Below are 25,913 nucleotides of genomic sequence, written 5' to 3' on the forward strand. Positions count from 1 at the left end.
ATTTCTATCACAATCATGTATGCACGAATGAGGACGGGCCAGGCGTTTATGTGTTAGGGTTAGACAGAATTGTCCAGAGTATCAGATATAGGCACAGAAATTTACTTTTGTGCTATTCTATCCATTAAATACATCGAGTTCAAATCTATACCCAATCCCGAAAGAAGTCATTCATCAAATCTACACGAAACCCAACCTCAACCCCTCGACTGCACAGCAGCCAAAGGCGAATCGATAGCCCCCCACTCCACAACATCATCGTAGTCGTCATCCTCATCATCTAGAACAAAGCTCTCGTCCTCAAAAGAGGGGCTGACATGAACCGCCGGTGAAGAGATAGGACTAAGCGCCACGCGTGGCCGTGACTTGAACACACTAGCGTACTCCGCATCCTCCTCAAAGAGCTGATCCTGTGGCGTGGAAGCGCGGGAACGCTCGTCGATTGAGCGAGTCGAGTGCGCAGAGGGTTTTCGCGGAGTCACGAATTGGTTGACTGGGTAGGAGGGGCGAGGTCCGCGACGCTGGCGAGGCCGAACTTGTGGTTCGTGGCCTGGTGGGCGGAGAGACATTGATTTGCGCGTGCGTTCGACTAAAGTGTGGGAGCGTTTGATTGGCTCCGGGTCTGGCTTGTGCTCTGGTGAAGAGGGGATGTCTGGGGAGAGGCGGACGGTTGGAGTCGGTTGAATAGATTCTGATTTGGGTTTTGGTTCAGGCTCTGGAGGTGTGTATGATGCTTCCGAGGCAGCCAGGTCTGCTGGGTGACCAACAGGGTAGTCGTCTGCCATTATTGGCGATTCTGTAACATCTAACGAAGCTTCCAATCGGCGTTCGTAACTCGGTTCTACCTCGAACGTAGGATCCTCACGATTGGAACGGGATTTGCCGTTGATGCGAGCGAGAGCTTCATTTACAGATGAAAGCAGTGATTGATCTGTTCCTTTCAGCGTCCGCTCCCTATCCCCTGGCTGGCGTACAGATTTGGATATACTGGCAACGGTGAGAGACTGGTGGTCTCGGAACAGTAGCCGATTCTCTTTGGAAGAGGTTTTACTCGCTGCGTTGATATCGGTGCCTCTTTGTCTTGAAAGAGAGTTGTTGTATTCGTGCCACTTGCAAAGTCGACTTCGTTGCAGTAATACCCGAGAGGTCAGATCAACAACCAGATCATGTTTCAAATCACTCCCGAGACCGTTCACAGCTGGACTAGTTGCCCGCGACAAAGCCTCTGGGAAAGGAAGCTCCAGGAAAGCATCGGAGCTGCTTTGTGATCCGCCTTTAAGCAGAGCAGTTGCCCATTCCTCGCTGCCTAGCCAATTTGCTTGAAGTTCGCGCGCCAGACTTTCAGGGTCACTTTGCACATTCCATTTACTCTGCTGTTCTTTATTGGCGCGTTCAGCCAGCTCGATCTTTTTGTTGTCCAGTAGCTCCGAGAACCGATCATAAGCACCTTGAACCCTAGCACGCCGTGCTTCCCCGGCACCCAAAGAAACCTGATGGGCAAGAATGAGCGGTAGCAAATTCTGATAATTTGTTGGCGTCATTGCTGTAGCTGTCGACAATTTCATGGCGGAGCTCCAGGCCATCTCTTCTGCGGAGGCGGCGACACATTTACGGAGTACGGTCGTAGAGAAGCCAGCGAGCAGCTCGTCGAATTTCTCTCCTTTGCAGTCATCTAACATAGATTTGCGCAGGATTATCTCTCGTCCCAGATCGCCATTTTTCTTCAATTCACTCAAGCACCGGAATAAGGCCGCGCGGAGGTTGACAGACTGTAGGGGTTCTAGCGGAGGAAAGAAGGGACGCAGTTTCTGTATCATATATCAGCAGGGTTCACAGGCTGATGTCTGGTATGTGTACATTTTGGGTTCCCTCTGAATCCCAGATAGCGAAGAGGTAGTATAAGGCCCATTCTATCAAGCGGATCCGTTGCCGTTGGTTCTGCGATGACGCCGACAGCGAGCGGATAGAAATGCTGGGCCAGTCCTCGCGTTGGTCCAATTGCAACAGCTTCAAATTTCGAATAAAGACATCTTGATGCGAAGGACCCAGCCAGTCCAGGGGTTTTGGCCTGTTTGGCCTTGTTGCAGCCATTGATGAATCGGGGATGTTTGAGGGACGAGAGTAAACACAGATAAGGGGAGTTTGCATCTGTTTGCACTGCCTATCAGTCCCGCATTCATCGTCTTCTTTTCTTGCTTTCTTTCTTTCTTTCTCAGTCACTCTTTCATTTTCTTTCATTTCGCATAGTCATGGGCTCCGATAACTCTTCCTGGACTCCTCAGTCCGGTAAGTCTTGGAGTTACCCCTTTGTGATCCTTCAAAGTTGACACTCTGCAGTCCTATCTACCCTCCCCCACCCGCCAGAGGAGAACTCGACATCCCCCGTTCCCTTCTTCCACCTAGTCGAGCGCCTTAAGACAACCAAGCGCGAAGGCTGGCGCCGCTTTGGCATCAATGGCGAATCTATTTCCGACCACATGTACCGCATGTCGATCATGACGATGTTGGCCCCGCCTTCCCTGTCAGCTAAACTCGACATTCCACGCTGCACCAAGATGGCCTTGATCCACGATATGGCAGAGGCACTCGTCGGAGATATCACCCCGGTCGACTATCACATCACCAAGGCCGAGAAGGCTCGTCGTGAGGCCTCCGTCATGGAATACATCACGACGACTCTCCTCGGCAAGGTCCCTGGAGGCACATTGTCAGGCCAGGACATCAAGAGCGTGTTCGAGGAGTACGAGGAGGATCAGACTCTCGAGGCCCACTTTGTCCACGATATCGACAAGATGGAGCTGCTCTTGCAGATGGTTGAGTATGAGCGCTCGAACGAGGTTGACCTCACCGAGTTCACTCATGTTGCCTCTCGCATTCGGTTGCCCGAGATCCAAGCTTGGGCTGCTGAGGTTATTCAGGAGAGACGGAAGCAAGAATAGGTCTGCATAGGGATTGAGAGATTGGAGGATTGGGGTTGGAAGTCCCGCGGCTTATCATTTTGGTGACCCATGAGTTCTCGGCGTTTGTTTGTGCATTTTTATTTTTTTTCGGGTACCCTAGATACCATAGAGAACGAGCTACACGAACGCATCAGATGTTAAAAAACATGACGAGCGTAGCTTCTGTCGGTTCGTACTGAATATTCAATATTGTCAGCCTACTTGCCTGTGGCTGTATACATGCATCGCTGATATCATCTGTCTCCTCATTCGACGACTTTATATGTATCGCAAATGACCTTTTGTCACATTGGTAAAACACTTCGTTATCATTGGTTTTAAGTATTAATCAAATCCACCTAAGGAAAGTAGAAGTGCAAGTTCGTAGCGCATTCAATACATAGATCTAACCCTACCCTTAGAAGATCTGTAGGTCCAAATTCTGCTACAGTGCTCTCGGTATTTATCTTCTTGATCAAACGTCCTCCTTAATAGAATTTAACAACAGCTTTGGATTAATCTTTGCGCACAGCCCTCTACTTCTATAACGAAATATCTAAGAACAAAATGTTCGACGGTATCCACGAAACCCTTAGGATTATCCGCGGGCATATGGTCCACCTTTTTCTAAGATCTTTAATATAGGAGCATCTATATCAATCCTATTAGAGTCAACTGTCAAGCGGCATATTCACCTCACGCACGATATGGAGGGAGGAAGGGATTCCACCCAGCCAGAAACAGCTTGATCTCGACGGCATGGATGGCATAAAACGCAGCCAACCAAGAGTTGCGTAACGGAAGTTGTGATCCTTGCTCACTGAGTCGAGCACCGGCAGAACATAATCACTGTTTGAGTATTTCTTATAGTTTTGAAACAATCTACCCGAATATTATTAAAGGCAGGGGTGAGCTGAACCTCTCTCGGCCAATTTCAAGGTCTGATCCATATGTTAAGTGGAGTAATCGTTCTTTTAGCTCTCTCTAGTTCATATACTTCATGGAAATAAAAGGTCTAGGTAAAAGTCCCTTGACTCTTGACCATGCATTTTGGAGAATATTGTGATATCTTAAGTAATTCCTGTATCCGTAACATAGTTCACCTAAATATTAAGTTACCCTCGTATTAATATGATAGGGAGTTGCTCTTAGCGTTAAGCATACTTTTAAATCATACAACAAAGGTTATACATGTGTCTACAGTGCTGGTGATAAAAAGTATAGGACAGCTTCTACACGGCCATTTTACAGATCTGTTTCATTTGTTGAGTGGAGTAATCGTTCTTTTGGCTCTCTCTAGTCCGTACATCTCATGGAAATAAAAGGTCTAGGTAAAAGTCCCTTAACTCCTGACCATGCATTCCGTGTCGGAAGACACTGAAAGACGCCATATACACTTCCCGTAAATCACACAAAAAGCTATACAAAGTAAAACAACAGGTATATACGACAGGACCCAAAGGGAACCAAAACTAAGGTAATCAAGTAGCGCTTTACTCGTCATCTGTGTTCCGGCTCTCCTTCTCTGGCTTGGCCAGGGCCTTTTTCCAGACTGTGCGGGCGGCCTCTTGATCAAGACCGGGGAAGAGGATGTCAAACACCTCCGAGTACCAGTTTACTGGGTGGCCTTCGATACCCTCCTTGATGTTCTGGGGGATATGGTTAGCGTCAATCATTCCCCGATGGGCGGTTCAGTGACTTACTTCAGGTAGCTCGAGCCAGTCGGATGTGTTGTCTGCTGGGAAGAGGATCTTTGTGGCACCCGCCCGACGAGCGGCCACGGTCTTTTCCCTCAACCCTCCAATACGGAGAACTTTACCGGTGACGGTCAATTCTCCGGTCATGGCAACGGTGGGCTCAAGAGAGTGGTTCAGAGCCAAAGACAGCAAGGCGCTTGCCATAGTGATACCAGCAGAGGGGCCTGTTGATGGTCAGCAATCGAAGAATACAAAATGAGAGGTGAGAACAATTTAACTTACCATCCTTAGGGACAGCTCCTTCGGGGCAGTGCAAGTGAACCTTGGCCTTCTCAAAGAACTGGTTCTCGGGGAATTGCCGAGCCATAACAGACTTGGCAAACGAGTATGCAATGTGTGTAGACTCTTTCATGACGTTTTGCAGGTTTCCGGTGATTTCGAGTCCGGGTCGCGAGTTGTGGGTCAACGCGTTCTCCAGGATACATTCAACGTACAGGGCCGCTCCACCCATGCTGGTCCAGGCGAGACCCATGGTGACACCAGGGGGGAACTTGTCGTATAGGCGATCGGCAGTGAAGACTGGCGGTCCGACATAATCCTTCAATGTTCCCTTGCCGATACTGAGATGGACACTGTCGGGAACCTTAAGGGCATGCCGAGGGGTCTCTGTGGTCGACTTCTCCGGCTCAAGGGGAGCCTGAGCAGGATCAGCCGGGTCGTGCTCCTTTGACTCCTCGGCAGCAGCCTTGCCCTCTTCGGTCAGGGCGGCCTCCTCTGACATGACATCCTCACCCAAATCTTGGACGATCTTGAATGCTGCCTTGCGGTAGACCTTTTCGATTTGCTTCTTCAAGTTGCGAACACCGCTTTCACGGCAGTATGACTTGATCAACTCCTCGATAGCTTCCTTCTCAAGGTTCACGTCGACATCCTTTAGACCTGTCAGCTCCCGAGCGGCGGGTGCCAAGTACTTCTCGGCAATCGCCATTTTCTCGTCCGCCACATAACCAGACAGTTCAATGAGCTCCATTCGGTCCAGCAATGGCCGAGGGATGGTGTCGGTAACGTTGGCAGTGCAGACGAAAAGAACCTTGGACAGGTCCACTGGGACATCCATGTAGTGGTCCAAGAATGAGTTGTTCTGTTCAGGGTCGAGGAGCTCAAGCAGAGCAGAGGATGGATCGCCCTGGTGGCCACGGCCAATCTTGTCCACCTCGTCGATGAGGATCAGAGGGTTCTCGGTTTGACATTTCTTCAGCGCTTGAATAATGCGTCCAGGCAAGGCACCCACGTAGGTCCGTCGGTGACCCTTGATCTCTGCAACATCTGTCAAACCACCCACAGAGAAGCGGTAGTATTGTCTGTTCAGAGCACGAGCCACTGACTTTCCGATACTAGTCTTTCCAACACCGGGAGGACCAACAAGGCAAAGGATCTTTCCTTCAACGGTTCCACGAAGCTTGCCAACGGCGATGAACTCGAGGATACGATCTTTCACATCCTTCAGACCGTAGTGGTCCTCGTCCAGAACAGTTGTGGCGTTCTTAATTCCGAAGTTTTCCACGCTCTTCTGTCCCCAAGGGATCTGAGTGAGCCAGTCCAGGTAGTTACGGGTGACGTTGAACTCAGATGCGGCAGGCTCAAGGTGGGCCAGCTTGTTGATCTCCTCATCAAAGACCTTCTTGACAGCCTCGGGCATGGCAAGCTTCTCGGCCTTCTCCTTGAACTTCTCAACCAGCTTGTCTTTTCCGTCGGATTCGATTCCAAGCTCTCTCTTGATGCCCTTCATTTGTTCCATTAGCCAATACTCGCGCTGGCGCTTCTGGATCTTGGCTTCGACATCCTTGGTGATCTTAGACTGTAGTTGAGCGTTCATCAATTCCTTCTTCAGGACAACAAGAGCCTTGGGAAGACGTTCCTCGATGTTCATTGTCTCGAGAACTTCCTGCATTTCATGCAGCTCACCAGCGGAAACGGCAGCGGCAAAGTCGGCCAATTTAGCCGGTTCATCGCTCAGGTTTCCGGGGAACTGATCAGTGTAGAACGCTGAAATCTGATCACGGAACAATGGATTCAAGGTGGCGATCTCCTTGCATACGTTGACAATTTCACTAGTCACCGCACGAATTATGCCGTTCTTCTTATCAAACGGCTCCTCAACCAAGTTTTCCACATTGACCAAGCTAACAGGGTGTTTCCGCAAGAAAGATGTGGGTTCGTAGAGGTCTTTGGGAGCTGGCTCAGGAGTTCCCTCCTCGAAGCTGGCCACGACATCGCCTCGCTTTTCGGTAGTCTTGTCTTCAGGTGTGGGTGGAGTACCCTTCGTAGTCTCGGTAGGAGGAAGTAGGGATGAGATTTTGATACGGCGATGAGGGTATAGGACTGCTGTCACACCGCTAGCCTCCCCCCGGAGAGGGTACGCGGCTGTGATTTGAGCGAAGACACCGGTGTCGTAAACATCATCCATCTTCTCAATAACATCGCCATCGGCGTTGTCATCCTTGAATAAGAATGCTCCGACATAGGGCTGACCCCGTTTCATCATGTCCTGAATCGCAGTGGCGACATTCGGGTCGCGGATGGTGATAGCTTTATAGAATCCGGGGAACAGCGGGCGCTTCGCAATAGGAATTGCCATCACTTGGGGATAAACATCCGGCACTGCTGGTTTTTGTAGAGCCTTTTCGCCAGATCCCTTCTTCCCCTTCTTGCCGCTGTCGTCGTTTCCGCTATTACCTCCACTGTTTGCGCCGCTGGGTTTCGAGTCGGCTGAGCCATCACTCGGCGGGATAGGTGAAGGTATATTATTCGAATCTCCTTTTCCATCTGATGCGTTGGCTTCTTTCTTTCCTTCCTCCTCTACCGCGCGTTGCTCTTTATCGGATGACCGGTCTTTTCTCCGAGTGGAGCCTGCCTGGTCTACAGAAGGGACATTCTTCCCTGAGTCAGATGCTTTCCGCCGTGACTCCGGAGCCCGTTCTGTGCTTTTATCATCCTGGCTATTCTCCTGCTCTTCCGGTTCGTCCTTCGGGTCCTCTGGCGGGGGTTTCTCTCGCCGCCGAATGGAGCTTACAGAGAAAGCGCGGGAAATCGAGGGGACGGAGGGACCGAGGCGGGCCGAAGCTAGTGCTGATCGGAAGCTTGCATTGTATCTCGGGGAAGCAAGAAATGGGCGTCGGAGGAGAGGTCGAGGCGTTCGGTGGAGCGCAGCTCTCCAGGGGAGGGTCTGGCCGCGGAGCATGCTCCTGGATTATGCGATGAAGGGGCGGGCAGGAAAGTAGTTGAAAGGGTATAGAGAACTGTGAACAGCCCGTAGCACACAGCTCTTAAAGGAATGGGGAATAGAAAAGGTGGAGAGTGGAAGCTGGAATTCCGTAGTCGGAGCACCTCAATTGCTTCGGTAAGCAGCTCTTTCATCATCGTACCGGCATCACGTTTTTCCGATAAACTTCTCTCTGCCGAAGAACTCGAAGCTTCTGTGAACAGGAGAGTAATGAGTTAGAGGTCATTGGCTCGACTATTTTCCTTATTGTTACTGTCCTTCATTTTGAATTTCTTTTTATTCGCATCATTTACCTCTGATATAGCCAACCGCTGTCCGGCTATTAATATCCATGAATTCTTCTACGGCATTCCCCAAGGCCGCGGCTCTCCCCGCGCGTCTGTTGCGAACCCAGCGACAATGCTCGAACCAGACCTCCAATAGCAGTGTGCGATCTTCAACTCAAAGCAGATATTACCATGCTACTGCCTCCGCTTCCCCGGCTAGACGTCTGCGGGAGGGCGTCTGCAGAAGAAAGGAATCCTTGGTGATTTCCGCTCGGGTAAGTCGTCATAAGATTCTATATCGTCACAAGGTTCTATAAGAAATTATGGACGCTAACAATACCATCTTTGCAGTCTTTCCACACTACTTCTCCCCTTCTGGCCGTTGCCGATCCCTACAAAGTCCTCGGCGTTGACAAAAAGGCATCTGCCGGCGATATCAAAAAGGCCTACTACGGCCTAGCCAAGAAATATCATCCGGATACCAACAAGGACCCTCAAGCGAAGGACAAGTTCTCCGAGGCTCAAACGGCCTACGAATTGTTGTCCGACGCCAAAAAGCGAGAGAACTACGACCGATTTGGCTCGGCAGCCTTTGATCAGAACGGCGGATTTGACCCAAGTGGCGGCAACCCATTCGCCGGCGCAGGAGGATTCCATGGCTTTGGTGGTGGTTTCGGTGGAGGTGGCTTTGGCGGAGGGTTCTCCGGTGACATCAACTTCGAGGATCTCTTTGGCGCGTTCACTGGAGGAGCGCGTCGTGGGCCTCGGGGCCGGGGCAACCCTTTCCAGGAACAGATCCTAGTTGGTGAAGATATTGAGGTCCAGACCAACATCTCCTTCATGGATGCCGCCAAGGGCACTTCCCAGGACATTGTTATCACGCCTTTGACTGAGTGTGGAACCTGTAAAGGTGACGGGTTGAAGGAAGGTACCAAGCGGTCCCAATGTCGACAGTGCAACGGTACTGGTACTCGCGTCCATCTCATGCAGGGAGGCTTCCAGGTTGCGGCTACTTGCGATGCTTGTGGCGGCGCTGGTATGTCTGCCCCTCGTGGGTCTGAGTGTCGTTCCTGTAACGGAAATGGTGTTGTCAGGGAACGCAAGATCATCAAGGTCGACATCCCCGGGGGTGTTGAAGATGGCATGCGTCTGCGGGTGACTGGTGAAGGCGATAGACCCCCCACTGGATCGGCTGTTCCCCCTGGAGCCCGGACCAAGCCCGGTGATCTCTACGTCTCCATTCGAGTCGCTCCGGACTCTCGATTCAGCCGCTCTGGATCTGATATTCTCTACACGGCTTCCATTCCTCTCACCACTGCCATTCTTGGCGGTGAGGTGACCATTCCAACCCTCGAGAGCGAGGTCAAGGTTAAGGTCGCCACGGGTACTGGTACTGGTGACCGAATTACCCTGTCTGGGATGGGCATGAAGAAGCTGGGTGCTCGGGCACGCGGCTTCACTCCTAACGGTGATCTCAAGGTTGAGTTTAAGGTAGCAATGCCGAAGTACTTGACCGGCAACCAGCGAACCATCCTGGAAGTCCTTGCAGATGAGATGAACGATAAGACTGCGAAGCGGACAATGAACTTCAGCACCGATAAGGAGAGGTAAGACACAATTTATCTATGCAACGTTCACCTTTACTGACCTCTGCCAGCTCCTCATCGAGTTCCGAAAACGAAGGCTTCCTGAAGTCTGTCTGGCACCGACTTACAGGCGAGAACTATGAGGCCAAAAAGAAGGATACCAAGGACAAAGACACCAAGAGCAAGGATGGCAAGACTGATGCCAAGGACGACTCGAAGAAATCGAGCTGAATATGTAAATCATGTACTCTATATCCGTTTGTATTTACCTCACCCATGTCATAGCGCCGGCGATATTGGGGACCTGTTCTGCTTTAGGGGGTCTTGGGGCAGAATACTGTATTATTATCAAGTGTTAGGTGGTTATGAAGCTCTCCTCTCCACTGTAATAGGTTAACATGCTTTGTAAACGGTAGACGTTGTGTTGTGATGTTTAGAGTATAGATGAGGTAGATGTGTATGGTGACTTGCTTGCCGCCCATCAAGACACGGATATCACATCCCACCTTCCTCTCCTCCAACATTCCAGGCAACCCTGTTCTTTTACAATCTTCTCATTTCATGTACCTTCAGATACTCTTCAGAGACTGAAGACCAATCGACGTCATTCAAACAGGATCCATCAGGCGCCGACTTTCCGTCTTCCTTACCCCACAGCCTCGACTCCGACCCCCTCAGACACGGAGCTTTAGACCCCCCCTTGCCCTCGCGTTTTCTCTCTTACAGATTTTAGTTAGTTGGATGGGAGCACATCGCTCCTGACAACCATCCGACAATGGTTCAGTCACCGATGCTTTCGTGTCCGCTGAAGCAGACCAACGAGATCGATTGGATCCAGCCCCTCAAGGATTACATCCGAGAGACATATGGCGAGGACCCTGAACGATACAGTCAAGAATGTGTGACTCTCAACCGGCTTCGCCAGGATATGAGAGGTGCAGGGAAGGACAGCGCTACCGGTCGCGATCTGTTGTACCGGTATTATGGTCAACTGGAGCTGTTGGACCTCAGGTTTCCCGTCGATGAGAACCACATCAAGATCTCGTTCACATGGTAGGGCGTTTCCCCTCCTACATATATGATTGCGCTGACAACTTTATCTGCTAGGTACGATGCTTTCACTCACAAACCTACGTCTCAGTACTCCCTGGCCTACGAGAAGGCATCCATTATCTTCAATATCTCCGCTGTCCTGTCCTGCCATGCCGCCAACCAGAACCGGGCCGACGATACTGGCGTGAAGACTGCTTACCATTCCTTCCAAGCTTCTGCCGGAATGTTTACCTACATAAATGAGAATTTCTTGCATGCGCCGTCGACCGACCTTAATCGGGACACCGTCAAAACATTGATCCATGTCACGCTTGCCCAAGCCCAAGAGGTGTTCTTCGAGAAGCAGGTGGCAGACGGGAAGAAGCCTGGATTCTTGGCTAAATTGGCTGGACAGGCAGCATACCTCTACTCACAGGGAGCGGAAACCATGCAAGACTTTGTCGGCAAGAACGTGTTCGACAAGGTGTGGTCCATTGTCGTACAGGCCAAGGCTGCGCACATGGGATCAGTTGCGTCCTACTATCAGGCGGTTGCGGACAGCGAGAGCGGGTCACATGGAGTTGCGATTGCTCGTCTTCAGATGGCTGAGAAGCAATCTGCCACTGCTCTGAGTTGGGCAAAGTCATTCCCCTCTACAGCTCCGGTGACCTCCAATTTGACAGCGGAGTCAGGACCCGCTCTGGTGGACCTCATCAAGCATAATCAAACAAACGTGCAGGCCCAGCTTTCCACTATGGTCAAGGACAATGACTTCATCTATCACCAGCCGGTTCCAAATGAGGCTGGTCTCTCAGCAGTTGCGAAGCTTCCTGCGGCCAAAGCCATTCCTGTCAGCGAATTGTATCAAGGGCAGGATATCCAGCGAATCATTGGGCCCGACATCTTCCAGAAGCTGGTGCCTATGTCTGTCACTGAAACTGCCAGTCTGTATGATGAAGAAAAGGCCAAATTGATTCGTGCCGAAACAGAAAAGGTCGAAACCGCCAATGGCGAGATGGCCGCTAGCCTGGACTATTTGAAGTTACCTGGGAGCCTCAATATCTTAAAGGGAGGCATGAACCAGGAAATGTCAGTAGACGAGGAGTTCCGCCGCTGGTGCTCAGAGCTCGCTGGTCACAAGCCATTTCACAGAGCATTTGACGATCTACAAGATCGCAAGGCTGAAGTGCTATCGCAATTGGACCAGTGCTCCAAGCAGCTTGACCTGGAGGAAAGCGTATGTGAGAAGATGCGGTCCAAGTATGGGGCCGATTGGAGCCAGCAGCCCAGCGCTCGACTGAATACCACCCTCCGCGGGGATGTCCGTACATATCGGGATACAATCAATGAAGCCAGCGCCAGTGATTCGCAGCTTTCTTCGACTTTGCGTCAATACGAGACCGATTTCGATGAGATGCGGTCTGCGGGAGAAACAGATGAGGCCGATGTGCTCTTCCAGCGAGGCTTGATCAAGGCTGGTTCGAAACATAGCAAGGGCAAGAATGGTGTCACTAGTCCAGCAGAAGGTAGTCTCCTGGATGACGTGTATGATGAAGGCGGTGCCTCTGTTGCTGAACAGATTGCCAAGGTGGAAGAGATTCTGAAGAAATTAAACCTCGTAAAGCGAGAGCGGTCCCAAGTCCTTAAGGATCTGAAAGATAAGGTGAGCATTCCAGCGTATCCATTCCCAACTATTTTCTGACTGTCTCGCCAGGTTCACACTGATGATATTTCGAACGTTCTCATCCTAAATAAGAAGTCGATTACTGGGCAGGAGAGCCAACTCTTCGATGCCGAGCTCGAAAAGTTCCGGCCACATCAGAACCGACTTCTTCAGGCGAACCACAAGCAATCTTCTTTAATGAAGGAACTTACCAAGATTTACGGTGATCTCCTCCAGGACAAGCGAGTCCAAGGAGAGCAGTCGAAGTATGAGTCTATAACGCGGCAGCGCAACTCCGTGATGGCTCGATACAAGAAGGTGTACGAAGCTTACAATGGTCTTTCGTCGGGCATTGCTCAAGCACGAACCTTCTACAAGGAGATGACCGAAAACGTGGACAGCCTTCGCAAGAATGTCGAGACTTTCCTCAACAACCGCCGGTCAGAAGGCGCCCAGCTTCTAAGCCAGATCGAACGCGACAAGGCCGGCGGAGTCTCCGAGCAAGAAGAGCGCGAAAGAGAGAAACTGCGCCAGCTGATGGAACGTCTATCCACGGAGCCCAAGACCTCATCAACTTCACCATCCGCAGCATCGGGACCTCCTTCCAAGGTCAAATCACCGCCTCCACCTGTGCAAACCCCAGTCTATGGAACGGGACCCTCCCCAAAGATGTCACCCCGCTACCCACCCACGCAACAGCACGGCGGGCCCCTCTCTCACTCGCCCGCACCCTACGGGCAATACATGAGCAGCCAGGGAGCCTCTTACCAACCAGCCCAGCACTTCCAGCAAGGCGCAGCAGCCCCACTATCCGAAGGCTACAACCCCATGGCATACCCCTATCAGACCCCCGTGTCCCCACCCCCAAACCAGCAATTCTTCTCCCAAACCCCCGTCCCATACGGGGGCTACTCCAATTCCAGCACGCCCGTCCCTCCCACTGCTGGCGCCCAGCCCTCGCACTACATGGCGCCTCATGGCTACATCCCGCCCCCGCCTCCTCCGCGTCCCCAGCAGACTTCTTACCCTCCCTCCTCTGGCAGTTCCTACCCGTCTGGTCCAGGTGGCTATGCACAGGCTAGACCATACGGCCAACACAAGGCTCCCTCGCAGTCCCAGCCACAGCCCGATACCGGAGGTGATCCATGGGCTGGTCTGAACGCCTGGAAATAAGTACAGTACTATCTTACTTTACTGCCAGGGCATGGTCCTCATTATCATGGATTAGATTGGATAGGATGGATCGGATCAAGTCAAAACGGACCAATGGGAGGAAGGCATACATCTCGGCGTTTGATCCCTTTTAACTTTATCTCTTGTTATTCCGCGGACTCTCACTTGTTTACCTATTGACGTTGAAGACCTTCGGTTCGGTCTGGGGGCTCTTGTGTCCCTTTTCTTCCGAATCGGATGTTTCTGTCGCTTTTTTGATTTTCTTCTTTCCTGTTAGAGGGGAGATTTCATGCTGTTATGTACATGATGAATGAAATATATACTATTCAGTAGGTGTGAATATCATTTCTATGGGCTCTTTGATTTAAGGTTTCGTTGCTGTAAGTCTAGGCCAGGTACCCATCAATGCAGTGATATTCCTGGCTTGATGTCATAGTTTAGATATTAATTTTTATTGACTGTTATTCGGTTTTGATCATAGTGGCGGTTTTTGGTTACTGTAAACTTGTGTTAGATGAAGATGACAGGTCGGGATATATTCTCGACGAACGGACTTCACCTCTTTGCCTACATTAAACAGGCAGGTAGTAAAAGTTACCCACAAGGAAGAAGAGTAGAAGGGAAAGAACCGAATCGCCAAAAAGATATAATAACGATATAATATAAGCTATGGCAGTGTCTCAAACACGGATTATATGATATGCAAAAGTGTACATAGTAAGATGAGGGAACGAACCAACCAACGAAACACACCAAACGCCAATGGGTATCTTAATATAAGAACAAGAAAGGGGAAGGGAAAGGAAAGATAGATCGTCGCCTCAAGAGCAAGCCGAAAGTATATCCAGTACACCATCAACCAGGATGGCGAAGCACCAGACAGCCAGCCCAAAAAATCAAGTCCCGACAAAAGCAAGACAAGATCCCAGCCTAACTCCCAACCCCGACAACAAGAATCAAACCAAAGTAAAGGACTCAATCCATCCTCATCCGAATGGTCATCCTCATCCGAACCGGAAAAAAGCCCGGTCTACGGCTGAAACCGCAACCGAAACTGCCTCCCCCTCCTTTCTTCACGCACAGTATACAAGAAACGCGCAATAGTCTCCTGCTCCGACAAACCAGCACTATTAAAGTGTCTACGAACAACCAGCGCAAACTGATCCTTGCTCACACGATCCTGACCGACAATGCGACGCAGCGAGTCAGCAGACTCGCCATTGCGGCCTTGCCGGTGGCTATGGCTGTGGTTGTGGGTATGGTTGTGATTGTGGGAAGAAGAGGAGGACGATTGAGCGCGGCGGGCAGCGAGGGAAGTCGGCGAGCGGAGACCGATACCCTGTGAAAGGATGGTGCGCGAGTAGTCGCTTGCGAAGGCGCTTGGGGTGGGCAGTTTGTGGACGTGGCGGTATGAGTGGAGGATTTCGAGGGGGAGGTCGGACCAGGGAAGCTAAGATTGTAGTGTTAGATCACAGTCAAAGGTTTTTGGTTGTTGATTCTTGGTTTTGTGGGTTGTGGTTAAGGAGCGATTGAGACAGAGACGGAGGCGACATACCCTAGGCTGATCATCCACGATCTGATCGACCGGCGCGCTAGTCACAGAAGCCTTATCCTTGGCTGCTGCTGCCGGTCTACGGCTCTTGGGGGGATTCTTGTATTCTCTCGTGCCGCTGGAGGCTTCGGACCTCGAGTCGTCGACTATAGCCGTGGTGCGCTGGCGCGGGGGAGCCATTGCGTGCCGGAGCTCGAGGTTGGAAGGTTATTGGAAGAGGGGTTGTAGTTAATGGTTGGGAGAGTGGTGGGAGGGTTGGAGATGGGAGTGAATCATGTAGGGACTCGCTGTATAGTGTCAGATTGGGTGGATGGGCTTGTTAGCTCTGACTTGACACTTGAGATTCTCGTTTCTCCAGGCGGCCGGACATGGCAGAAACGTCATTTCCGCTTCCGAGGTTGTGCCTGAGGTTTGGGAGATATCGGTGTCTATGTTAGTGGGTTGGGTGTGGATTGATAGAGAGAGGACTGTGTTAATACGTGCATGTTTTGGTCTCTGTCTAGCGAGTTTCAATGCCTTTTGTCTGTTGCGTGACTGCGTGAGGCTGATGCATCTTTACGTTGAGCCTCATACTCCAACGGGCAAACTGAGCAAACACAGCAAACACAACAAACATGTCATAGATGCCAAACACAGCAAACCGGACAAGTCAGACAAACCAGCTGCTAATATCTCTTCCGTCCACCTGGGCAACTCCAACTCTGGCCATTCTCACCCGATAGCCAATTCCAATTTTATCTGATCTCCACGACTCGGGACTCCACATGGCTTCACCGCTACATGCGGAGTAAAGTACGCGAAAACATCCTCTTCTTTACCTAATAAATCCCGAAGATCAGGATGAGGGAAGTATCCCGAGGTACAAGGCACACAAGCATTAGTAGCCTGCGACAAGGACGAACGTGCCTTGGTCTAGGGGATCACTTGCATAGACTAGAAGGGAACATCCGACCACACCACTTTCACCCCGGACAGGCCAATTCCGAACCTCGGAGGAATCTCGGACTAAGGGATTTCTATACAAAGAAATTTTCGTACAAATCCATACAGCCGGGCCCATAGGAAAACGTGCCTCCAACATGGGGGAAACAACCCGAATACAGAGACCAAAGAGAAGCCGACACAGCACCACGACCAATCCGACCCTCGGCACGGCGATGCCGAGAGCCATTTCGCCGATACCACTCGGCGCGGCTCCGGACACGGCAACGCTGGAGGGGCAAGGGGGAAAGCGCAAAAAAAACTTGGATAAAAAAAAGACGCAAAAAAACGCCCCCGGAAGACTCCCGCTCTTTCCTCTTCACCGAAACCCCCTTTTTCGACTCCTGTTACTCTGTACAGTACTTACCCCGTGAAAACTCTTCGTTCCTTGAATTGCTACTCCGTATAGACGAGAATAGCGCCTAGTCTGCCCCTTAAAAGGCAAAAAGCCAAGACCCTCCCGAAATTTCCCCTCCATGCCACCTTCCTGACTCATCCTAAGCAAAAGCCCCCTAGATCATCATGGATCCATAGTATCGACACTAAGCCCCGCTACCCGGTCCAGCTGCCTCTCGCAAGTAGGTGTGATAATGGTACAATCTGACTGTTCCGGGTTCACCCGATGTATCTCTCTCTTTCCTTACTCCAGCCCTATGGGCTGACGCGAACAGAGAAGTGTGTATATCCATCCGTACCTGCAGGAGAATGGTCTAGATGTTAAGCTGTAGGTTGTGTCGTCATCTCACAGTCTTCAGTGTGCAGTACATGTACAAGTACATGGACACATAAGTTAACTTACATATAGGCTAGCAATATAAGCGCGTATGGCGTCCTTTCTAGATATCTCTTATCACCATTCCCCAATCTGGAGAAACCATATGAGCGCATGACGCAATGTCCCCCATGCACAGTAAAATCTACATTACTGTCTAATATACAATAACTTACAGTACAATCTACACTACAGTACACTACATGGACAAATGCGGGTGCATGGGACCATACCTCGGCGCTACTACCTGTACTATCACGTAGGAATGGGCGCATCCCATCCGCTAGCCGTAGCCCCGACCTAGTACCTGAAGCTACTGTATAGCCACAGCCACCAAACCCAAATCCGAACTCGAGTCCCCTCCTCCCTGGTGGGATGATAAGCGCATGTGCATGTGAGAAGAGGAACTGACACTAACACTAACACTAACACTGAACATGTGAAACGACCTCTCGCAAGCTATCATTTTAGCCCGTGGAGCTCTCCCGCCTAATGGCCTGTTTGGGAACTTATAGGCTGCGGACTCCGGCATTTCCGTAGTCTAGTGCCTTTGTGCCCGGTTTCTTTTACTGGCTTTTTTTCCCTTTTGTGAGGGGGAAGGAGGGGGAAGGGGTAATCTGGGGACACGTGCTTGAGTCTGTTGATTCGGGTTGATTGTTCCCGTGAGTGCTGGCTTTGGCTTCTCTGAGCTTTTTGTTCCGGGGTTATTGGGGCCGGGTGAACCGGGGGGAAAATGGATTACCCCCCTGAATTTACTGTCTTGAACTGAATGGATGAATGGATGGGTTTGTATTTAGTTCGAGATAACTTATAGTTGACTTGCATGTAAATGTACATTGTACTACAGCTGACTTGGTCTAGATTCACCCCCCTGGTCACACTGATCTACGGTACCTGACTATCTACATGTGAGTGGAACATGTAGATCGAAAATGATTCCGTAGCACAGTACTCCGTAGATTGGAGAGTGCAGAGTATGGGGATCCAAAAACAGTAATAAATCACTCAAAGTGGGAACAGGTAAAAAAAAAATTTTTTTTCATGAAAGTTACGCTTCACCGAGAACTGGACACGTATCTCCTCCTCCTTCCCCCTTGTACACAGTATCACAGACCACAGATCACCATAATAAAGTGAACACCTGGTCTATAGTCCCTATCTCCCCCCAGAATATCACATGCCTCCTCAAGATAGGATGAATTCTCGCCGAACCAAAAGTCCTAATCCCACCAATAGCCTCAGACTCCGGAATGACGGCCCCGCATCCATCAATGATATCAGTGTGAGGCAATCCCAAGCCATTATTGGCGCAAGATTGTTCCAGAAGCTGTGGAGTGCGGATCTCTCTTGGCGGGCGTGGATATAGTTAAGAGGTGAGTGGTGATACGAATTTATCCCGGCCCGGTATATCTTAGGTAATCACATACGAGAGCGAGCACTGGAGAGAAAGTTGGGGTTACACTTTACACATTCCCTGCGAAACATTTAACGTAAACGTAAACGTAAATCTACACCTTCACCCCGCCTATCTCCCACCCTACTTTTTTTTTAATCCGTACTCCGTACTGGATAGAGTAACTGGACCCGAACAAATCCCCATTCCGAAGGAAATTGGCGCCTACTTTACCCTAATCCCCTACCCCAGATTTCTCTTGCCCCCCCGCATCGAGGCAACGCCAAGCCTGATTAGATGTCACCTTTACACCAAGATCATACTGTACCAACCTAGGGAAGGAGAAGGATAATGTCAATGTTACGTAGACGAAAGTGTATCTCAAATCATACTGAAGGTGTTATCTTTTGGATTTATTCTGGTTGCCTAGTGGCGCCCTGTAGGAGCAGGTTTCACTTCCTTTTTCCTATTCTTGATAGGGGCGCAGGGCAATTGGAAACGGAGCGAGAATTGGCCGATCCTTTTCTTAATCTTTCGATGTCTTTCTATTTGAGGCGCTGAGCACGTCATGACATAACGAATCGCAAGGGGCAACACCGCACAGTATGTGAAGAGAAAACGTTATACCCTTGATCTGGGGTGCGGGGATATAGTTAGGCCAGCGGCTCCGGACTGATAACAGAGTCCGGGGTCTCCATTTTCTTCACTTTTATTCATTTTTACGTGTACAATGTACTACTTCCCTTTTCGTATCTTTGCCTTGATTACAGGCTTCCCCCGGCCTCTTTGTCAAGATCGACAGCCTGCATACCGGAGCATGATCAACAACCCCATTTCCAATAAGTGGAATGTAAAGCGGACCGCGATACGCGGAGCCAAGACCTAGCGGTTTATCTGAAAATTCTGCAGTGCTGCATATGGTATACTTCCCCGAATGGCGTGACGGAGGATCCAGCGACATCGGGATTGACCTGGAGATAGCGATCATGACGATCAAGGTCAGCGATACGCTCTGCAGATCGGGGATTGCGGGGTAGACGACGCCAGTGTGTGAAGGAAGTGTTAACGTAAAGATCGCCACTGTCGGGTATATCGGCCGGCTATCGCCCAGAAAATGGGCTTCTTTTATGGGAACAATAGCCCGGTGTGCCCCCGCGTCCTAGGGGCGATAGTATGGTGGTATACTCCATAGTGGAGTGAGGATCTTCAAGGGAAAGTAGGACGAGCATTCTCGGGGAAATGTATGACGGAAGTTGAATTCCGATTTGATAGTTTTCAGCTCTATCATGTCAGCAGAGACGTGAACTCGTCACCTGAAACTGAAACACCGTAGTTTCATGCCTACATATACATATATGCCAATAACATCGCCAAAGTACAATGTATCGGCAAAAAGCGGGTAATTGGTACCTGCTTCCTGGAGATCTCCGAATCCGGAGGTTCCCCAATTGCGCCATTCCCCGTGGAGAGATGGCTATATTCCGTACAGTAGCACACAGTAGTATGTATATAACCCAATTTAGAGCCCGGGATTCGTGCATTTCCTGGGGATATATTCCGCTTTTATCAGCCGGCCCGACATGACATTGTTTTTTTGTTCTGTTACCCACCTAGACCGGGGCTTCGTTTGCTGACTGGGATCGGCTCCCATTTCATGCTTATGATCTGCCACTAAGAGGGCCCCTGTATGCAGGATCAAGGATCAAGCGATGTGGCCATTTCGAACTTATCATACAGTACCCCGTAGAGCTGAATACTCCGTACTGAATATTGAATATTGAATATGGAATTAACCCGTATACCCTTTTATACGAGATAAGGTCATCCCACGCCTTTCCCCATTCCCCATGCCCCATTCCCCTTGTTATCGTCCAACCATATACCCCAGCCCCAGCACATGGGGAGTCATCTTCCCTTGCCGAGTGGGCGTATCTTTCTTTATCCCGTTATCCCGATGGCGCGACACCCTTGGCCTTGGCTCCTGGGGACCCCCTGGGGTCCCCACTTCGGATGATCGCTAGACGGGGGACCTCCGTGCCTCGGGGGAACTTGTGTTGTCTATGTTACGGAAATAGGAAAATATGGAACGACAGAGGACAGGCTCGTGGGAATCTCGATTCAGAAAAAGGAAAGAAAACAGGCCCCCGACCCCATACTCCGTTCATATCACATCTCCATACCGCTTCACATCTGGACCAGGAATCCCTCGAGATACGCGAATTTGCGGCTGTGTGGCTGCAGGGCTATCAATAATTGGACGATCCGCGCCTATCAGCGTTCATCAGCTTTTATCTATCTACTTTTGTAGGGGATCCAGGTTATATATCATATATTATTATTATTATTATTATTATCACGGGTACATCTCGGGTGATTTACTATTAAATACGGGGTAAATGGAATCATAGACATCATCGATGATCCCATAATATACATCGGGTCTGGATTTGATCAGACAATAAGGGAACCCGCGATAGCCGGATGTAGGGACACGCACTCACGCCACACGGTTCTTCAGATCAACTCCACATTCCTTACGTAGTGTCTTTTAATTTAATCCTATTTTATTTTATTTTATTCTCCCCTCCTGTTTCGGGAGCCACATTAACACATATTGAATATATTAAATATCGAGAGTGTGAACCTAAGGGAACGTAGAGTAGAGTAAAAATCAGTGTATAGATGGCAGTGTATACTGTGGGTGACGGTGACTCCGGGAAAGATGATCTACCGATTGGTTTTTTCCTTTTTTTTTTTTTTTTCTTTCTTTTTTTTACGTTCTTTTTCCATTTTCATTTTTGAATTCTGAATTTCCCCTAATTTTTCCCGATTTTATTCTTTTTCTTTTTCCCAATTTGCCCCAGTCTTCCCCCACACTCCTTTTGGGGTTTTCTTTAAATTTTTCACTCCCTTCCGATTTCACCCTTGGCTTTATATCATCTGCTCCCCAGATCGTCATCTCCGGATTCTTCTCTCCCTTCACTTTTCGCCCTTCACCTTCACCCTGTCAGCTTCAACTTCATCTTCATCTACCTCCGGGATCTGTCCCTCTCCATGCCACCACCGGCCAATTTAGGATTTTCCAATCTTCTCAACCCGGACGCTTCGTCAGACTCAACTCCCTCGACTCCCGGTGACTCAAACTCGTCAATGGCTTCCTCTGTAAGCCTTCTGCCGCCTCTCATGAAGGGTGCTCGTCCCGCAACCGAGGAGGTCCGCCAGGATCTTCCCCGGCCGTACAAGTGCCCTCTTTGCGACCGTGCTTTCCACCGCCTGGAGCATCAGACAAGACACATCCGGACGCACACCGGCGAGAAGCCCCACGCCTGCCAGTTCCCTGGCTGCACAAAGCGCTTCAGTCGCTCTGATGAACTCACCCGTCACTCGCGTATCCACAACAACCCCAACTCGCGCCGCAGTAACAAGGCCCAGCACTTGGCTGCGGCTGCTGCGGCTGCTGCAAACCAGGATGCAGGTATGGTCAACGCCGCCAACATGATGCCTCCACCCAGCAAGCCCATCACTCGCTCCGCGCCCGTGTCGCAGGTGGGATCACCCGACGTCTCGCCACCTCACTCGTTCTCCAACTACGCCAACCACATGCGCTCAAATTTGGGACCCTACTCGCGCAACACCGAGCGTGCCTCGTCCGGCATGGATATTAATCTTCTAGCCACGGCCGCCTCGCAGGTCGAGCGTGACGACCACATGGGATTCCACGGCTCGCGCGGCCACCAAATGTTCGGCTCTCGTCATGGCACTGGCCGTGGCCTCCCTTCGCTCTCTGCCTACGCCATCTCCCAGAACATGACTCGGTCGCATTCCAACGACGATGACGATGGATATGGCCACCGCGTGAAGCGTTCTCGTCCCAACTCGCCTAACTCCACTGCTCCCTCTTCTCCTACTTTCTCTCACGACTCTCTGTCCCCCACTCCTGACCACACTCCCTTGGCAACCCCTGCACACTCGCCCCGTCTGCGCCCTCTCGGTGCCAGCGAGCTGCACTTGCCTTCGATCCGCCATTTGTCTCTCCAGCACACACCCGCTCTCGCGCCCATGGAACCCCAAGCCGAGGGCCCCAATTACTACAGCCCCAGCCAAGGACACATGGGCTCGACCATTGCGGACATCATGTCAAAACCTGACGGCACACAGCGCAAGCTACCCGTCCCCCAGGTTCCCAAGGTCGCAGTGCAGGACATGTTGAATCCCACAGCCGGATTCTCCTCCGTGAACTCCTCCGCCAATAACTCCGTGGCGGGCGGCGACCTGGCAGACCGATTTTAATCTCGTCTCTGCTCTGCACCCCTTTTATGCCTTTTGTTATGCGCGCTACGAAACGATATAGACTTGTGCATTTTTTACTCTGGCTTGCGGGCATCAAACGGTGTCGGATGGTTTTGCTTTCTTGATTTTCTTAACTGAGGCGTCTCTCCAAATAGACCTGGGATCTTTCTTCTGTTTCTTTTTCTACTTTTGCTTCTGCTACTTTCTGGTTGCTTCCTCCTCTCTGGGGCTTTTCTTTTCGAGTTCAAAATTACTGGATCCGACCTTTTTGTCATTCTCCTCTCTCGAGGCCTGTGGTCTCTCTACTCCCTTCTCAACACCTGTTGCTCTTTTACTTCTACTTAATACTCGCCATATGGTTGAGAAAAATGAAATCTTCACAATACTCTACTTTTACTGTAGTCTCTCTATCTTGACGTAGCTCTATCTCGATTTTCATGTGATATCCGTGATCCCACATCGGACGTCACACATGCCGAATCTCCTATCAACTCATCCTAGGCTACAATGGCATTATACATACATTGAACCGGGGTACGGAATACGGAATACGGAATTCCAAACTCCATCTAACTCTAAACATCACTATCACCCCTCCAGATCGAGCCTAAAGGTACCTTCACATGCATCCAATATCACGTTCTAGTTTCGATCAGCATAGTCTAGAACCATGGTCCTTACAGCTCTAGCTCAGCTCAGCTCACAGCTCATATCATATTCACATGCCTATCTCCCTGACATATGATATGCACAAGCTGCATCTGAAGAATCCATAGAAGATGGAGATGGAGATATACATGTGCATGTACTTGTTTCAGCTTATAGTGGGGATTTTATGTTTTTGTTGGGGATTCTAAAGTACAATTTTGCTACCTAGTAACTTAAGGTTAGGTCAACGTGTTCTCTGTAGACAGGATAGGTAGGATAAACTGCTTTGATCTCCACTGGATGATGTTGCCCATGTGGTGTTCAAGTACTCCAGAGCTGCCTATTCGCTCGTGTTCGGGTTCTTCTCGCAACTTGTTGATTCTAGATGTCTTTATACTGTAGGTGGTTTCTTATTACATTTGTTTGTATCTTGCTGGGGTATATTGCACACTGTAGACTGGGCGTACAAGGGCATCTAAATGTACTCCGTAATGTGAGTGTCGTCCCACTCGTTTCAGAATCAAGTCAAGCGTTCGTCCAATGTGGGACCGGACAGTCAACTCCCATTGAGAATGCAAAAAGGGACCAAAAGTACTGCAGACTCAACCATATGATTCATAGTGTAAGTTCCCTGCAGCCTGGCGGGGACCCGAACGTGCGACTACGCAGGTCTGTGCATCGTATCTCGAACCTTGAAGAATAGAGAATAAGAGTGGACAAGACTGAAGACTACTGTATATAAACCAGAGTCGCAACATCAATCCCGACCATAACTACATCACACCGTAACAATACTATAAACGACCTCATACACCCACTTAGCCCCAAACACCCCCGCCCAATAAGTTTAGCTTAGCGCGACCAACACCCTACACTGTAACTTAACTAAACACTCTGGAAAATTCTATCGAAAACCCCCACCAAGCCCACTATGGATGCCTCCCGATTTCCTACATGTACATGTAGTGCCTGAGAGGGAAATAGTAAAGAAGAGAGGTTCTTCTTGGCAGAGGGTACCTACAGTTATCCCCTCGTACCCACACTGTATGCCGCAGAACGGTCGGGCGACGCCGGCTTCTTGCCTAGTAGATGTCATGCATGCTGACACTTTCTTCCGAGAAAAAAAGTTGCAGATCTGAGTACTGGACTGTTATCTCCAGGGCTGCATCGATTTCAGAGACAGGGCGAGAGAAGTGCTTGGTGATATCGTCGGGTGTATATGTATGTTTTTGGCTCTGGGTCAGTATGTTCATGTTCACAATCACACTCACGAACTTGATCTGCTCTTTGATCATGATCTTGAGCATGATGTTGATCATGAATACCATGAGCTCCCCCCTCCCTACACATACTATGTAAGCCCAGGCCCGATCTCTGACGCGATCACAGCGAAGTGACTCGGTGATTCCCCGCGCGACGAAGAGCCCCGATCCCATCTCTCGGTTTCGCTTTTGGCTTTGGATTTGGATTTGTTCGGGTTTGCGCTTGCTCTTTCTTCTTCACCGCGGAGCATGTCGGAGCGCGCGCCTGAATGCCCGCATGTCGCTCAAAGACCCGACGCTGATCTGCGCTCTTTTTCTACTTCCGCTGCTTCGGATAGACACCGATCCCGTCGCTCTGGCTCGCTGAGATATACTATGAGTGAAAGTAGGGATCCTGATAAGCGCCAGGCGGGCGTTGTGTTGCTTTCTTCTTCGCCTTTGCCTGTGCCTGGGTTGTCTAGTGGTTCGCCTTCGCCGTCGATTTCGTCGGTTGATACTGCTGGTTCTGGGGTTGGGTTTGGTGGACATCGACATCAACATGGAGATGACGATGGCTATGGCGATGGCGATGAAGATCGCGACGAAGACTTTTATATCCTCGAGCACGATGGTAGGGCGCCGTTGATCACCACTCCTGCCAGTGGCGCAGAGCCGTCTGCGCCGTCGCGCGTTTCTCTGTCATCGTGGGGGACGGCTGCATCGTCGGTATTATCAGCCTCGCCGTCCCTGTCTGCGCCTAGTATTGAGCAGCGCACGTATGTCTGTCTCTTCCATATGTTGGACTGCCATGAGTCCTTTGACGACGACGCGCAGTGGAGAACGCATGTCTGCAGTCACTTCCGGTCACACCCCACGCCACACATGGCGAGATGTCCACTCTGCCCGAGTATGAAGTTCGTCGATGGGATCGCGGAGCCTATATCATCGCCCGTTCTGGAAGACGGCGAGTCTGTCCGCAGCGAGAATATCGTTATGGCAAGCCCTGGACCGGGAGCTGGACCTGGTCCATCCTCAGCTTGGGATCGAATGCTTGACCATGTTGCTGCTGAGCATTACCGGCTTGGCCAGACATTAGCGGGGAGTCGACCGGATTTCGAGTTGATGCGGTATCTGTACGGGCTGCGGATTATCACTGATGCGCAGTTCAAAGCTATGCAGTTGCCGCCGGCACCGTCGAGTCCGGCTTATCATCGCTCGCAGGATGGGATTAGGGCGAGTATTGGGTCGGCTGATGAGCCTTATTGTGCGCCATATAGTAAAAGGAGGGAACAGAGGATGCGTGGGCAGTCGAGGAGTGTTGTTGTGTAAATTTGTTTGATGCTGTTTGGTTCTGAATATTCCCCCTTTTTGTATAGCATGTACTTTTGCCAGTTTGC

The 25,913-nt window shown here is 50.4% G+C and overlaps 9 protein-coding genes across 9 annotated transcripts; 5 read left to right on the plus strand and 4 right to left on the minus strand.

Annotated features, from left to right (window-relative positions):
• Nucleotides 1-197: 197 nt before the first annotated feature.
• Nucleotides 198-2,091, minus strand: PENARI_c007G11168 (uncharacterized protein; the record flags this gene model as incomplete). The annotated part of the gene is made up of 2 exons (XM_022631202.1): nucleotides 198-1,808; nucleotides 1,858-2,091. The coding sequence occupies 2 exons, from the start codon at nucleotides 2,089-2,091 to the stop codon at nucleotides 198-200; spliced, it is 1,845 nt and encodes a 614-aa protein (XP_022489110.1).
• Nucleotides 2,092-2,249: 158 nt separating this feature from the next.
• On the plus strand, nucleotides 2,250-2,939 carry PENARI_c007G06588 (HD domain-containing protein; the record flags this gene model as incomplete). The annotated part of the gene is made up of 2 exons (XM_022630990.1): nucleotides 2,250-2,286; nucleotides 2,338-2,939. 2 exons carry the CDS (start codon nucleotides 2,250-2,252, stop codon nucleotides 2,937-2,939), a joined length of 639 nt encoding a protein of 212 aa, XP_022489130.1.
• Nucleotides 2,940-4,432: 1,493 nt separating this feature from the next.
• On the minus strand, nucleotides 4,433-7,877 carry PENARI_c007G04248 (endopeptidase La; the record flags this gene model as incomplete). Its single annotated transcript, XM_022630877.1, has 3 exons — nucleotides 4,433-4,588; nucleotides 4,643-4,860; nucleotides 4,919-7,877. The coding sequence occupies 3 exons, from the start codon at nucleotides 7,875-7,877 to the stop codon at nucleotides 4,433-4,435; spliced, it is 3,333 nt and encodes a 1,110-aa protein (XP_022488963.1).
• Nucleotides 7,878-8,250: 373 nt separating this feature from the next.
• Nucleotides 8,251-10,002, plus strand: PENARI_c007G04921 (putative mitochondrial DnaJ chaperone (Mdj1); the record flags this gene model as incomplete). The annotated part of the gene is made up of 3 exons (XM_022630916.1): nucleotides 8,251-8,460; nucleotides 8,537-9,792; nucleotides 9,843-10,002. The coding sequence occupies 3 exons, from the start codon at nucleotides 8,251-8,253 to the stop codon at nucleotides 10,000-10,002; spliced, it is 1,626 nt and encodes a 541-aa protein (XP_022489438.1).
• A 544-nt stretch (nucleotides 10,003-10,546) lies between these two features.
• Nucleotides 10,547-13,639, plus strand: bro1 (putative signal transduction protein BroA; the record flags this gene model as incomplete). Its single annotated transcript, XM_022631140.1, has 3 exons — nucleotides 10,547-10,824; nucleotides 10,879-12,466; nucleotides 12,518-13,639. 3 exons carry the CDS (start codon nucleotides 10,547-10,549, stop codon nucleotides 13,637-13,639), a joined length of 2,988 nt encoding a protein of 995 aa, XP_022489389.1.
• A 1,030-nt stretch (nucleotides 13,640-14,669) lies between these two features.
• PENARI_c007G03957 (uncharacterized protein) lies at nucleotides 14,670-15,371 on the minus strand (the record flags this gene model as incomplete). Its single annotated transcript, XM_022630862.1, has 3 exons — nucleotides 14,670-14,675; nucleotides 14,721-15,089; nucleotides 15,195-15,371. 3 exons carry the CDS (start codon nucleotides 15,369-15,371, stop codon nucleotides 14,670-14,672), a joined length of 552 nt encoding a protein of 183 aa, XP_022488953.1.
• Nucleotides 15,372-21,391: 6,020 nt separating this feature from the next.
• PENARI_c007G09101 (C2H2-type zinc finger protein) lies at nucleotides 21,392-22,627 on the plus strand (the record flags this gene model as incomplete). The annotated part of the gene is made up of 1 exon (XM_022631094.1): nucleotides 21,392-22,627. The coding sequence occupies one exon, from the start codon at nucleotides 21,392-21,394 to the stop codon at nucleotides 22,625-22,627; it is 1,236 nt and encodes a 411-aa protein (XP_022489258.1).
• A 1,730-nt stretch (nucleotides 22,628-24,357) lies between these two features.
• On the minus strand, nucleotides 24,358-24,582 carry PENARI_c007G12208 (uncharacterized protein; the record flags this gene model as incomplete). The annotated part of the gene is made up of 2 exons (XM_022631254.1): nucleotides 24,358-24,510; nucleotides 24,547-24,582. The coding sequence occupies 2 exons, from the start codon at nucleotides 24,580-24,582 to the stop codon at nucleotides 24,358-24,360; spliced, it is 189 nt and encodes a 62-aa protein (XP_022489195.1).
• A 204-nt stretch (nucleotides 24,583-24,786) lies between these two features.
• On the plus strand, nucleotides 24,787-25,845 carry PENARI_c007G04553 (uncharacterized protein; the record flags this gene model as incomplete). Its single annotated transcript, XM_022630895.1, has 1 exon — nucleotides 24,787-25,845. One exon carries the CDS (start codon nucleotides 24,787-24,789, stop codon nucleotides 25,843-25,845), a length of 1,059 nt encoding a protein of 352 aa, XP_022489027.1.
• Between the last annotated feature and the right edge of the window lie 68 nt (nucleotides 25,846-25,913).

The sequence above is a fragment of the Penicillium arizonense genome (assembly GCF_001773325.1).
Source record: "Penicillium arizonense strain CBS 141311 chromosome Unknown PENARI_contig007, whole genome shotgun sequence".
Taxonomy (NCBI): domain Eukaryota; kingdom Fungi; phylum Ascomycota; class Eurotiomycetes; order Eurotiales; family Aspergillaceae; genus Penicillium; species Penicillium arizonense.